The 14,414-nt window shown below is 57.4% G+C and overlaps 1 protein-coding gene across 5 annotated transcripts; it reads left to right on the top strand.

Annotated features, from left to right (window-relative positions):
* The first annotated feature begins 590 nt into the window (after nt 1-590).
* Nucleotides 591-12,422, top strand: znf318 (zinc finger protein 318). 5 transcript variants are annotated; one of them, XR_015102164.1, is made up of 11 exons: nt 591-1,867; nt 2,947-3,292; nt 3,850-4,969; nt 5,257-5,339; nt 5,415-5,514; nt 6,850-7,196; nt 8,261-8,425; nt 8,705-8,798; nt 9,061-9,179; nt 9,479-11,982; nt 12,060-12,422. XR_015102164.1 is itself a non-coding variant. In XM_086122879.1 (11 exons), the coding sequence occupies exons 1-10, from the start codon at nt 1,185-1,187 to the stop codon at nt 11,912-11,914; spliced, it is 5,493 nt and encodes a 1,830-aa protein (XP_085979005.1). In that variant the 5' UTR covers nt 591-1,184; the 3' UTR covers nt 11,915-11,945; nt 12,060-12,422. The 5 variants fall into 5 exon arrangements, 4 of the variants coding, with proteins under 4 accessions (XP_085979005.1, XP_085979006.1, XP_085979004.1 ...); XM_086122879.1 differs by having other exon boundaries at nt 9,479-11,945; XM_086122881.1 differs by having other exon boundaries at nt 1,229-1,627; nt 1,767-1,867; nt 9,479-12,422.
* The last annotated feature ends 1,992 nt before the right edge of the window (nt 12,423-14,414 follow it).

The following is a 14,414-nucleotide window of genomic DNA, read 5'->3' as shown; positions in this document are numbered from 1 at the left end:
ATACGTTTTGTCGCGCTGTATTTCTCCCGTCAAGCGCCGAATGGCAGTCTTGGTTTTAGTGAAATGCCTCATCGATAGATTTCTTTGTCAGAAAGCACCATGAAAATATGACGCGGGCTAGAACAACTCGCTGCGTCTGTCGTCACGTGTCGGTGGCCATCATATATTTCATTCGCAACTCTTCCCAAACATTGCATGACATCTTTGATCCACTGGTGAAAAGGACACTTTGACTCGCTCCTCTTTCATCGATAACCGCTTCAGACAACAAAGTGGTTAAGAGTGCACGATTGTCTGTGTCTCATATGTTGTCTTGTATTATTTTGTCAACTTTTCTTTTGATGGCGGCGCGGACATCCGCAGCGGCTCCTCTTGTTTTATGTTGAGAGGGAAGAAATGTCATCTGTGCATCTGTGCTGTATGGACCGCAGCACATTTGACAATAAAGTTGTATTCAATTCAATTAATTGACTTCATTCGGGTCGTGGGGCGAACAGGCAAGCGGATTTTGCGCTACATTAGTTAACACGAGTTCACCACGAGTCCGTCTGCACTTCTTGTGTAATTAGACGAATAACGGCAGTTTGCAGCCGCTGCGACAACTTCACACGCGTCAGCGGTGGTCCGTGACGGACGCCGTCCAATCGGAGTTGAGCTAAAAATGAGGTTCATCACCAACATGGCAGCCACCGCGAGCCGGCGAATGATCAAAGAGCGAACATGACTTTGTCATGACTTCATAGCAAAGGAAATCATGAAGTGGAAGAAATGGGAGTTAATTTTGAAGGGTAGCAGTTGGCTGCATCAATAATCTTTTCCAAATGACATCTGTGGTTAAAATATCAAGTTGAATTCATCAGTGAAAAAAAATGTTTTTTGCTTATTTTTTAACTTCACAATTTCTCGTAAAGTTAAAAACTAAAGGACACAGTACAGTTCAGCAATAAATGGCTGTACCTGTCGTTTAAAGTCATACCCGTATTGAGTACAGGTCTTGACTGCGCACCACTAACGTGTACTATACTTTTATTTGAAAACTGGGAGAATCTCTCAGGTAAGTGAAGTCATGAAAATTGATTTTTTTTTCTTTCTTTCTTTCTTTCTCTGATTTGCTCCTGGATGAGGAGTCGCACAGCCTTGCTTTAATTCCTATGCCGTCCTCTAGGTGGCGGTAATGCACCTCAATGCTGGGGCCAACCTCCATTCGAACGGAAAAAGAAGAAGGAGCCAGGCGGCCACTGCGTAAACGAAGCTTGAGCTTTAGCTTTTTAGCTTTAGCTCCCGGCCGCGTTTCTGTTCAATACAACACCGTGCGCAAGAACCGGCGCCGTCTGTGGCTTTCAGCTAGATCGTTGTTCGGTCTCGGCGAAACATGTTCCGCGGTCGGCCTCCGCCGCGGGGCTCTTACCGGCCGCCTTTCGACAGCCGCGGCCCACCGCCGCCGCCGCGGCCGTACCATCACCAAAGAGCGGACGACAGGAACCGGGCCAGATCACCGTACCACTCGGGTTATCACCGCCGCGGACACCCCGACTACCATCACTTCCCGCCGCACCGCGGCTACTATCCTCCCGCCTCAGCAGGACACCGAGGCGACCAGCACCGTTTCGGTGCTCCGCCCCGGGAGGTCAGACCGTCCGAACGCCCACACGCGCAACTTTCGGCCTTTTGCACATGAGTGGCTCGCTCGGGGCCGGGACATCAAAGTCGTCTTGAAATTGTCGGATGTGAGAGCAGCGCTCGCTTGTTTGTTTGTTTGTTTTCAGAGATCGCCCTCTCCTCGCCATCGTGTTCCCGTCGACCACAAACTCGTCATCACGGTGGGCAACGAGTTGACCGGCTCCGCAAGCCCGCGTCAGCACAGCAGGTCAAAACTTGTTCCAAACGCTCACTGTCGCGGCGTGGCAACACTTCTCATAAATGGCAGGCACTTGGTAGTTCCCATTCCAAATCCCTCCAGTGACGGGGGGAATAAGGAGCGAGTGAAGGAACGCACGGCACCATCAATCGGTCCAAAGGACAGATGATGCTCAGCATTGGATCGGATTGGATACAACTTTCTTGTCAAATGTACTGTGTGTGTAACATGTAACATACAGCACAGATGACATTTCTTCCCTCTCAACATCAAACAAGAGGAGCCGCTGCGTGCGTGGCCTCACCTAGCGAGTCCACGTTCATTCCAAGCCTAGATCGGTGCTTGCCAACCTTTTTGAAGCTGATGGCGACATTTTGATTTGTGCAAAGGGCTGCCGGGTTGATGCACACTTCTGAAATAACACATTTGCTCAAATGATCTTTAGTCATGCTGCTGTTGTTGTTGTTTTTAATTAATTAAGACCCGCCCGCCCCCCCCCCCCCAAAAAAAAAGCCATCACTGGCCACGCCATGTTTACCTGGTACGTCGTGTCGCAGAGGCTTCGTTCGTGATGCTATTCAAGTGGCAATAACCAGACTCGTGTTGGTATAGGCAAGGCCGCTTTTGTTAGCTGTCCAGTTTTGTTGATATCAGATGGACGGATGTGAAATGCTGTCACAATATGTCTGGTATTTGGAGTGCTTGTCTACCAAATAGCACAAATGGAGCAACACGGGAACAGTTGAATAACTCATCAGTCTTTCATGTTTTTTGTTCTGGAGCACATGTGTCAAGCCGTGGTCCCCGAGGGCCAATCATTCCGCACCTTTTCCAGCTCTCCCCGCTGCAACCCGCCCGATTCAAATGATCAGGCTGCTGCAGAGCTTGTTGATGAGCTGCGGCGGGGGGAGATGGCAAAACGGGCCGGACGTGCCTCTTCGGGAGGATTTGGAAGGCATTTCAAGTGCTCATTTCCTGTTTTTAAGGAAATTCCATCAAGATGGCAGACGCTTGTCACGTTGCTACTCGGTCCGCTCGGTAACTGCGGGAATGCAGGACGTCAATGTTGGCTATGTGTGTCGCCACAGAGACCGAAGCACGGACATTCGTCGCGGCCGCAGCAGAAGTCGGGCGAGGAGCAAGAGCCGTCATTGCAGCCGGGGTCGCAGCGGCTCCGGCTCCAGGTCCAGGTCCAGGTCCAGGTCCAGGTCCAGGTCCAGGGGGCGGATTCGAGGGCGGGCGTCCAGTCGAGCGCCAAGCAGGAGGCGCAGCAGCTCCAGCAGCAGCAGCAGCAACGAGCGCCGCCGCCGCACGACAGCGTTTGACGAACTGGAAGAGGCTCGTCGGAGGAAGGAGCTGGAGGACTTGTTGTGTCTGCCCACCAAGTCCATCCTCAAGAAACGCTCCGATTACAACTGCTCGCCTACGGTCAGGGTGCGTTTGCCCGCCGCCCCTCGCGCACGCGCGCACAAATGCATCCAATGTCTTTTATGAAGGGCCCCAAAGTCATACTTGGGTCCGAGTACAAGTCACCGTGACGCAAGCCAAATTGGCTTGAAGCTCGTCGGTCGCCTCGTGGTTAAAATCTTCAAACTACGTGACATCAAATGTACTCCCGTTTAAATGTACTCAAAGTAAGAGGCCTGAAAACGGGAGCGCTTCCCGTTTTGATTGCGATTATGTTCATTGTAGTCGACTCGGGCGCTCCCTTTCAAGATGAGCGTGTCGGATCATGAGCGGCCATAGCGAGCGAGAACATTTGGAACCGGCCACCCGGTTGGACGGGAGGTTTTTTTGGAGCCGTCGGAAAGACGCTCACAGCTGCGGAGGCGCTTGAGAAAAGAAGGTTTCCAGATAAGAATGCCGGAGGTGGCTCTTTGTTTTTGTGGCCTCGGGTCAGTCGGCGAGTGAAATTCCATGCCGCTTGTTCTCGCCGGCTCGAGCCGCCCTTGTCCCCGAGGTGACGTTCCGCGTGCCTCTCTGTTCTTCAGAGCTCCGACTCGGCCCTGTCCCACGTGGCGCGGGAGCTGCTGCGGGCCGTCAAAGGGATGGAGCCGGCCGCCATGGCGTCCGTGTTGAGCGAGCTGCGCTCCGACCCGCAGATGTGGCAGCGGGCCGATCGCAACCCAGAAATCAAGGAGATCCTCGATTTGCTGGACCCGGTCGCGGCCCAGGGAGCCAAGAGTCCGGCGGACGACATGGACGACGAGGAGAAGTTCCTGTACGGAGACTCGGAGGACCCCGAGATGGTCGTCCCGTCGCGGCCGCTCCAGAACCACGCGTTCGATCCGTACGGGGATGTGACGGAGGACGTTCTCTATGGAGATTTGCCCCGGGCCGCCGTCCTTCCGGCGGTCTCGCCCGTAGCCACCGCCGAGGCCTTTACGGACCGGCCCCCCTCACTTTCCGCTGCCGTTGCCCACACCGCCGTGCGGGCGTCGGTTCCCGGACCGCCGCCGGAAGAGGAGAACCATCGGCAGGCGCAGGAAGACTACCGGAAGCTCCAGGACCTGCTGAAGACAATCGGCTTGGATCTGGGTGTGACGGAGCTCAGCAAACTGGCCGCCAGGACCAAGGAGCGCCTGCATGGGAATAAACCCGCAAAAGCTCCCAAGACGCCAAAGCGACGCCCGCGTTACTCGTCCGACAGCTCCGACGACGGCCGCAGCGGGCGCAGCCGCAGCCTCGGCCGCAGCTCGGGCGGCGACGACGACAAACCGGGCCCCGGCGCCGGGCGGGCCCACGGCCGGAACGCGGACGTCAAGCGATCGGACAGCCGGAGCAAAGATGGCGGCCGCGGCGTCGGCGCGGCTCCCGATGAGGCGCCGGAGCAAACGGCGTCGCTTGACGCCGCGGCGCCCGTCCCGTCGGCCGTGCCCGCCCCCCCCTCCTACCGAGCCTCCCCTGCGTCCGGCGCGACGGCGCCCGGCTACCCGCCGCCGGGCTACGCTCGGTACGGCAGCTTTCTGCCTTACGCGCACCCGCAGTGGCCGCCGCCCATGTACCCGCCCCCTAGCTTGCAGGCGCCCGGTGCCGACAGCTTTCCAACAGCGGGCGTTCTGCCGTATCACCGGCCCGACTCCCAGCGGTTGCCGGAGCCTCAGGTCAAAGGTCAGTCGCTTATCCCAGGGCCGACTCGTCATCCGTTTGATTGGAAGAAAAGAAAATCCAACAGGGAAAAAAGGCAAAGAGCGATCCTGTCAATTGCTTTTGCTTCTGGAAGCGAAGGGACAAGGTTGCGCGGGTGGTTGGGGGATATGGGCTGGGGGGCAGGCTTTGGGCATCGATTCAAAGAGAGAATCCGATTTTTGCAGAGATGCGATTTCATCCGGGGCCGAATATTGTAGGTTGAGCTCGGCCCGCGACCTTTGAAGCGATGACCTCGGTTTGTCGTTCAGGTGTCGTCAAGTCTCCCTGGGTCGCCGGGACGGGCCCGAGTCAGGTGTCGGAGCAGGAGAACAACGAAAGCCAGAAGCAGAAGGTCAGCGCCGCTCGTTCCTCTTTTCGTGGCAAAGAGGCTTCCCGGTGACCTTTGACCCGACGGCGCCGCGTTCAGGTTCTGGAGGAGCGGGAGAACTTGAGACGGGAGCGAGAGCAGCGCATGAAGAAGAAGGAGTACCTCATGAAGGAACTGGAGCGGCTCCGGAAGCAGCAAGGTACCGCGCGCCGGCGGCATTTTTGCAAACTTTGGCCCGGACTGGAAGCGGAACCTCCAGCGCCCGTGGCCAAAGCGCTCCGTAAATGCAGACGTGTCGGATGGTGGTGTTAGTTGCCGGGACTACTCATCTTCCTCCTCCCCCTTCCATGTTTTTGGGCGGGTGGCAAATGCGTTCCCAGCCCCCTTTCTGAAATGCAGCGCGTGCGGCAATATTCAACGATTGACAATTTGTCGGGTGAGCGTGTGGCGTTCGCCACCGCAAGGGCTGTTCTCCCCTCCGCCGTCATCCACGAGAATGTCCCGCGCCAGCTACAGTACGCCAGCAGCCGCCTCGTCCCTCCTCGCTCCCGGTCGCATATCAGGGGACCGGCGTATCTGTCGTGACCGCGCTCGGGCATGGAGGCAGCTTCCGAACGATTCTCTCTTTTGATTCCGTCAACAAACGGACGAAATACAAAAAGGTTTGCACGGTCCAAACGAGGGAGCTAACCAGTCATTTGGCCAATTCGATCATTTCAACCGAACTGTTTTTTCCCGTTTCTGACGACCTTTATGAATTTCTCAAAGGCTACTTTTAACTTGAACCCGTCGGCTCACCCTTGGCCTGTCTTCCTGGTCCACTGAACCGATTTTGACCGGCGAGGGCTCGGACCTCGGACCTCGAGTCGGGCAGCGCGGGGAGCCCCCCGCCCCCGTTTGATCTCCCGCGAGTTGTCTCGGCCGCTCGCCGGCTTGATGCTTGCGCACACTTGCCGCTTAGTTTGAAGCGCATATTGCCGTGCGCAGTCCGTGTTGGTTTGGCGGCGAAGGCGACGCCGCCGAGCGAGCATCGCCGCCCGACCTTGTCACATTTGTCCAATTTGCCACGAGCGAGCCCATTTGGGATCGGAGTGTTTCGCCCAAAGATATGACGGCACGCGACTCGGACACGGTGCGATTTGAGCCTCGCTCGACCTGCTGACCCGCAGCCGCCCCAGACGGCGGAGGGATTCCAGTTCTTTTCTTCACATATCCAAGACGGTGTGCGGGAAAATAGCCCTGAACCACTTCAAGTGGGATGTTATATTTGAACACTTTTGTCTGATTTTGTTCAAAGACGGCCGCGTCGGAGTATCAAAGAAAAAGCAAATCGCGGGGCCGCATGGGGATCGGCCATTTGGCACTTGGCCCAAATTTCACCGTGGCCACGGCGCCTCTGCGGTGTGACAATCCATCGTGGTCGATGGCGACGACCCTGTCCTCCACGGTTGACCTTCACCCTGGCGGCAACCCCCCCCCCCCCCCCCCACCACCTGTGCTGACGGGGCGGCGGCCTTGTTTTTTGTGCTTTCAGGCGAGCTGCTGAGGAAGAAACGTCGCGAGAAGGACGGCCACAAAGACCCGCTCCTGCAGGAGATCAGCCTCCTGCAGGAGGACATCATGATGCAGATCTCCAACCTGCGCAGGGAGCACGAGGGCGCCGAGAAGAAGCGCAGCGAGATCGATAAGGTGGCGCTCATCCTGGGGCTCGGACCCTCCGACCGCCCCGCGCCCCGCGCGACGCAGGCGGATCACGCGGGGAACAGGCCCGGCAAAAGTAGGCTGTGCACGGAGCACGGTCAGGAGGGCCGACGAGACCGCGACGATGACGATGGCGATGGCGATGGCGATGGCGATGGCGATGGCGGCGCGTCCCCGAAGGTACAAACGAACCAACAAGAAATGTTTGCTCTCGGCTCGACTCGACTTTACGGAGCGCTTCAAAAACAAGCGTCCGCGCGTTCAAAGCGGTGGACGCCGAGTCAAAAGAAATCCGACAAATTCATAGAGCGTAAACGCAATGAAAGAAGAAAACAATGACGAGTAGAAAAGCCAAAGAATAAAAATGTGTTTGAAGATGAGGTGGGGGGGGGGGGGGGGGCTTGCCTCGCGCGCGGCAGGAGGTTGTTCCGAAGAGAGGCAGCGGCGTTGGAGAAAGATCCGTCCGCCCCGTATGAGGCTTCGCTTTGTCCGAGGAGCGGCGCCCCGCCCCGCCTGAACGAGGCTTACCATTGCCCGTTGATGCCGCATGATGGCAGCGAAAGCGCAGCTCGTTTTTTGGGGGGTTCCCCCCCCCTCTCGAAATGAAACCCCCCAACTCGCTTCCTTGGCATCAACGCCAAAGTGTTGCTAGCGTGGACTTGGTCAAAAAGCAAATGGCTAGGTTTGGCAGCAAATAACGGAAGAGAGTTTGCCCCCGGCCCCCCTCGCAAAAATCAGCCAAAGTTTGCGAATGCTGAAGCGGGAGCGTTGCGGGCTCCGCTGCGCGCTGCTGTTCGTTCATCTTGTCAAAGGCGCCCTCTTGCTCGGCAAGTCGTTTTGCTCAAAGCACATGGTGAGGAAATCAACTCGCCGGTGTTGAAAGAGACGCTGCCCGGCCGTTGCCCTGCTGAGCTGAAAGGCCCAAAATGCGAAGCGCATCCGTCGACGCGCCTGCGACCGATCTGAAACGCCGGCGGTTAGCGTGCCCGTTTCGCGGTCTCGTCCCGTCTCGCGGTGGCGCTCTGCTCCTCGAGTGGCCGGAGCGGAGACCGTTCTTCCGGCAACCCGTTCGTTGATTTTGTCACGCCGCCACTGAACTAAAAGTCATAGTAAGGAAAAGATTGGTTTTCGCGTTGGAAAAGAAGGAGAAAAAAGAACCTTGACACGGGTAAGCGACCTAAACTTTGTCATCAAACTTGCTCCGGTCTCATCGAAGCTCACGGTTAACCATCTTTTTTTCCTAGCAGAAGGTCTCGGAAGCGGGCCGGCCGGCGCTCGTCCCCCCGAGCCCCCTCCCGGAGCCCTTTGAATACTATGACGCCGGAAACCATTGGTGCAAAAGCTGTAACCTCACCTCGGGCTCCATGTTTGATTTTTTTAATCACTTGCACGGCAAAGCCCACCGAAAGGTTTGTCCTCTTTTTTTCCTTTTTCTCTCCTTCCGTCGGGCGTCGCGACGCGGTGAACTCGGCCGGATGTCGGACGCTCATTCGTTCCGTCAGATGCGCGGATGTCGTCGGTCGGCTCCAATTTTCAGGGCGCGGTCTTCCGCTGCGCTCGGTGTCGTCGCGTTTGCCGGCGGCGACGGCCCTTTGCATCTCTGCGCGCCCTCGACATCTTGCCAATCGACTCGCTCCCGTCGGCCGGTTAGGAGGTGTTTGCCGATGACGTCTCCCGCTCCCTTCCAGACTCTGGACCCTTACGAGCGCCCGTGGGCCGCGTCGCCGACCCAAATGGGGAAAAAAGCGCAGACGGAAGACAAGCAAATGAAACCGGCCAAAGGTACTGCGAGTTTGTCCTTCGGTCTCTCGCGCGTCCGTGTCCGTTTGGGCCGTCTTGCGGTCCGCGCGTAACGCTCTTAACTCCCGGGAGATGGAAACCTTGCGTCTCCTCTCTCCTTTGCGGGCGAAAGGTCTCGCTCTCTCCCGATGCCGCGCGGTCGCCGGCGGGGCGCCGCTTTTGTTTGCCGACTCGTTTGAAAGCTGTCGCGGACACGCCGCCTCCTGCCTTCTTGTGGATTTAAAATGTGCGGCGTGTGTTGCAGGCTCGGAGTTCTTACTTCCCGTGCGAGGATTTTTCTGCGCGCTGTGCGAAAAGTTCTTCGGAGACGCAATCTGCGCAGAGGAGCACGTCACCGCTCATTGCCACAACGACAACTACAAGGTAGCGCGCGCACGCCGTCGCCTCCCGCGGCGCGGCGCTCGTTCGGTCGCACGGACTAGCCGGGGAATGACTCGGCGAGTTAGCTTAAAGCATAAGCGCGGCCGTAAAGCGGCGCCGGCGTGTCTTTCGTGAGCGCCGCAAACCGAACCGGGAGTCCTAGCGGGACGATTCCTCTCGCGCGTACGTTGAATTCATAACATTGGAATTGCAAATATTCCACAGTCTCGGCGAGAGGTGCTAGACATCTCTCCCGTTTTTTTTTTGTCGCGCTCTCACTCTCCTCCCTCTCACTTCTGCAGAAAAGAATGTACCAGAATCCGCTCTATGAGCAGAGAAGGAATCTGGAGCGCCAAGCCCGGCTGGACTCCAACCCGACGGGGAAAAAACGTAAACCGGAAGAAGACGAGGCCGACAAAACCAAAAGCAAAAAGGAGAGAAGAGGTGAAAAGGACTTTGGGACGGAGGATGCCTCGTCGATAGCCGCCCGGGAGGAAGAGAAGCCCAAAGTGCCGAAGAAAGAAGATGAGCTTAAAACTACCGAGACTCCTTTTTATGGCGGGAAGGAAGAGGACGACGACAAGGCGAAATCCAAGAAGAAAAGCGACAAGTACCATTGGAGCGCGGAGGAAGACGAGGAAGAGCCACACAAACCGAGCCAAGGAGGACGTCAGTATCGGCATCGCGGACACCAAGAGGATCCGTACGAGCGCCGGCCGCGACGCGATGACCGACGCAAACGCGAGCGCCAGCGGGAAGACAAAGACGGAGGCAAAGAGAAGAACGCGCTCGCCGCGGTCAAGCCCTACGACCCGCCCAAAATCATCTGCGGACCCAGTCCGGCCATGCGGGCCAAGCTCCTCAAGCAGAGCCCGGACGCCGCCAGGCTGGCGCCGACCTTCGGAAGGTTCACCTGGAGGAAACGGGAGAATCAGCTGGCCAAAGATGCCCAGAAGGCGGCCGCCGAGTTCATCAAGGATGACGAACGAGCCGCCAAAGAGGCCGACGTCCCCGAGGACGACTCCTTCGCAAAGTCCGTGGCCTTTGCCAAAGAGATTGCTCACAAATTGTCCGGCGCGGGCGGCTCGTCTGCGCCGCGGGTGTCGATCCCTGGCGCGGCGCAGGGGCGAAACCGCACCGGGGGGAAACCCGCACCTCTGAACGCCGTCCCCTCCGTAGCCCCTCGGGGCCCGGGTCGACCGCCGCCGCCGCCGCCGGCGGCAGACGGACCCATTTTTCCTCCTCTCGAGAGACTCCCAGAAACCAAGCGGGATCATACTAAGCCAACGTCCTGCGAGTCTGCCCGACCCGCGTCTCGCTCCGTTCCGCGCTTGCCCGGTCCTCCCCCATCGGTCCCCAAAGCGGCATTACCGCTGTCAAGTGTCAGACCGGCTCCGCCCATCTTCCGTTCTGTCCCGTCGGGCCCCGAACCGTCTTCGCCCGCGTCGACTCCGACCCCGGGAGTCGTTAGACCGGCCCCGCCTCGGTCGAGTCCCGCCGCGACCGCGGTCGGACCGGCTACGCCGACGGTCCGCTCCGCCCCTTCGGGCGCCGGATCACCCGCGTCAAGTGCCGCCTCGTCGGTCGGGAGCGCAACCGCGCCGCCGCCTCCCTTGCCGCGGAGTCGCGCTCCGCCGCCTCCGAGGCCGTCGGGGCTTGAGATTAACCCGGCTCCCGAAGTGTCGCCGCCCGTCCGCTCCGCGCTCCAGACGGAAATGGCGGACACGGAGCCGGACGTGGCGGCTCCCGGGGTTCCGGAGAGCGAGCGGACTCGCGCCGTGTTTGCGAAGCCTCCCCCGCTCTTCTGCGTGCCGGATGGAGGCCGGAGGCCCGACAAACCAAAAAGTAACCTGGCTGCCGCTAAAGCCCAGGATTTATTTGGCATCTTCTACAGCTCCGAGGACAAGACGGGGCCATTATCCTTGATCAAGTCGAGCGCGGCGGACGTAAGCGGGACCCTCAAAAGTCCGTTTGCGACTCAAACCGTACCGCGCGCCGCAGCCCGACCTTCGAACCCATCGCCGCAGGCGGATCCCGGCCTGGCGCGGAACGCCCAACCGCGCTCCCAATCGGAGCTGCGCATCGAATCGATTTGGTCCTTGCGGACCGGCCCCGAGCGAGCGCCCGCGGGAGTTCTCCTCAACGGTTTGGTTGTTGAAAGCGCACAGGAAGAGCATCCGGAAAGCACGCCGGCACATGCGTCGCAAACTCTGCGGCGGGTCAAAACTCGTGAGCCCAAACCAGATGATGAAAACCCTCCGTGGACATTTCCGGAACCGCTGCGAGAAACGCCTCCATCCCCCAAAGCCAAATCCGCTCCGGGTCCGAGGGCGCGAGGGAAAAATGCAAAAAACAGAACCGCTCCCTCCTCCGGTGTTCCCGTCCGACGAACCCGATCCCAAACCAAATCCCAGACCGGGCTGCACCATTTAGAGCAGACCGTAGGAGATGCTGACCAGAAGCCCTCGGAGTCTCCAGGAGACACCGATCCAAAGCTCTCGGAGGCCGCGGGAGACGCTGACCGGGAGCTCTCGGAGTCCGCGGGAGACGCTGACCCGGAGCTCTCGGAGTCCGCGGGAGACGCTGACCCGGAGCTCTCGGAGTCCGCGGGAGACGCTGACCCGGAGCTCTCGGAGTCGTCAGATTGCTGCTCTGGGACTCAACATGATGGATCGACATTATTAACACCTGACAATGTCCACTCTTCTGCAATCATGGCTGATTTGAATTTAGCGTAGGAGTAGACGCGAGGAAGACTCCTGTTTGAAGGTTATACAACTCGGCAACGTATCAATGCCAGATTTTGGTTTGTTCTTAAACATTTTGTTTTTTATCTGAGATTCCCTTAAAGACTTGAATAACACGGTCTTCTCTGTTGCACAGGGATCGGCCCAGCACCCACAAAGACCACAATCGCAGTTTCCTCCACATAACCCCCTTAAAAAAAAAAAAAAAAAAGTCATTCCAAGATGACAAGCAAAAGGATTGTTTTCTCATTTGTTTTCCTGGCTGAACATTAGTGAGGTAACGAACGCTTGATTTTTTTTTTTTTCTATTGCACTTGATGGGTTCCTTTGTCATGCTGCAAGTGGATTTGCCGAGACTAGATTCCTCCCGGTGGTCTTCCTCTTTGGAGAATGGCGAGCGACGGACTGGCCCTGGCACACTTTGTCCAGTAAATTCGGAATTTGTTTCCCTCTGTTTGTCTTGTGCGCCACATTTTAATAAAATGTACTTTGAGACAAACACTTTTTCTCCTGTCTTTTTTAAAACCACTGACAGTTAAGCCGTAGGGCATATCATCAACTTTTTATGAAGGGGGGCGGTTCAAATAAATGCATCCTTTTAGTACGTTGTCGTCATTGTATCTCCTGCGCGGAAGATGACGAACGTTGTCCGTCATTTCTTATTTTTTGACTTGACATCGGCGCTATGACGTCAGTTTAGTTGTCCGGAATCCGGTGCTGACGTCATAGCCCCGTAGTTTCGTCGGTTGAGTTTGCGCCGCTGCCAATCTTCAGGTGGAAGGTGCGTCGCCGGGAGGAGGCCTCGCCGTTGCCCGGATGCGGCCGATCGCAAAAGGTCCTCCGCGGGTTGCCGGGCAGATGCGGACGTTGACGGCCGATGACGGGACGGCGCCGCGCCACCCAGCGGAGCGCGAGCGAGTGACGTCGACGCGGCGTCCGTTGACGAGCCGGCAAAACGAGCGCAATGCCCAACAAAATCGAGAAAGACGAGGTGAGCCTCTTCAACGCCGCGCTGAATATTTTGTGTTTGGCAGCGGCGACGATCCGGCCCGGCCGGCTGTCCCTTGGTCGTCGCCGTCCTTCAGACGGAGGCCGCCCATCCGTTTCCTGATCCGCTTTATCCTCACGAGGGTCGCGGGGCGCGCCGGAGCCGATGCCGGCCGTCTCGGCGGGGTCGAGCCGCGCCGCCCGCCACATTTGGAAAAATGGGCACCCGAGAGGAAGCCCGACGTCAAGCGGCCGCCGTCTCGATTGATTGCATGTCGGTTCTTGATTCGGGAGACCCCGCTAACGCTCGATTGGACGTGGCGCCGCGGGCCAGTTCCATCTTTTTGGCCCACCCGCGCCTGGCACCAAGCAATGTTTCGGATCCGGCGATCGGCTCGCTGGGATGTGCGTCTGACGGTTGCTATGCCAACCAAAGCGACTTAATTGGGCATCATGCAAGTGTGCCGGCTGGCCCGCCCCTTCTCACCGCCACTCTTCGGTTCAGTTGAAGGGGACTTTTTAGGGCAATCGGCACGTACACGTGGACAAGCGCCGGCAATTTGGCGGCCGATCGGACGAGGCGGGGCAGGGGGGGGGGGGCACCTTTGATTGTTTGACTCCATTTTGAAGGTATTTTTGGACCGCATTTTCTCGAGGCCACAATGTGTCATCCAGTTTTCCAAATTCTTTTTGACAGGCTGCCTCTCATCACGTTATCGATAGGAGTGATTGGGAACTCAGGAAGGAGCGTTGGCACGCGGTTGGCATCGCTGACTCCCAAATCACTCCACAAAGGGATTTGGAGCCCACATTTTGGCGTTCAACGTTTTGCGGGAAGTCTTGTCATGTCGCACGACTTGAGGGAAATTGACTACATTGCTCGTGCTGCTGCCTTTTCATCGTGTGCGTGTGTGTCCAGTGTGCTGGAGAACGAAACAACAGTGTTCAAAGAACCCGTCTCTCCTGGAAATCTCTTTGGGAAGACGGTGCAGTCCTGGAGCGAGTCTCTTTCACAATGGCTCCACATTGCTGAGACCTCCTCGCTGTCCTTGACGGTCACAACCGCAGCCGCGATGGCGACAGCCCGTCCGTCTCGTATTTGGTTCATTTTTTGTTCCCTTGTGTAAAATTAAAAAGGAATAAACATAGGTGAGTATGTGTTGCTCTGAAAGAAGATCATGAATACCAGATCGCCCGCAGAAAAGGACTTTTCAACTGCAACTTCTCCTGCGGCCGACATGGCGAGCGCATTTAAGCTCAAGCTTCCCCCTCGGAACGAGCTCAAATGGGTTTCCAAGAGAGGGAAATGACCTCTTGCGTTTATGGTGGCGTGACGAGGCAGATCTGGAAGCCTTCATTCTAAGCGAATTCAAGAATGGTCAATGGTCGCGACACGCCCCCCCCCCCCCAAAAAAAAACTTTATGCTTTGTGTATTTTGGCCGAAGAAAGTCAGCAAGTTAAGTTAGCCTTCCCTCTTTATATCAGCATTATTATTTACAAAAA

Source organism: Hippocampus guttulatus, chromosome 10 (genome assembly GCF_054856545.1).
Source record: "Hippocampus guttulatus isolate MCC_2025c chromosome 10, RoL_Hgut_1.0, whole genome shotgun sequence".
NCBI classification, from domain to species: domain Eukaryota; kingdom Metazoa; phylum Chordata; class Actinopteri; order Syngnathiformes; family Syngnathidae; genus Hippocampus; species Hippocampus guttulatus.
The sequence above is the reverse complement of the archived record's forward strand: the minus strand, read 5'-3'. Positions and strand labels throughout refer to the sequence as shown.

Bases quoted from the DNA above. Each gene is read 5' to 3' on its own strand.
- znf318 (XM_086122879.1), top strand. From the start codon at position 1,185: ATGCTGGGGCCAACCTCCATTCGAACGGAAAAAGAAGAAGGAGCCAGG. The intron at 5,515-6,849 runs GTACCGCGCGCC...TTGTGCTTTCAG, and splicing joins GCGGCTCCGGAAGCAGCAAG to GCGAGCTGCTGAGGAAGAAA. The intron at 8,426-8,704 runs GTTTGTCCTCTT...GCTCCCTTCCAG, and splicing joins ACGGCAAAGCCCACCGAAAG to ACTCTGGACCCTTACGAGCG.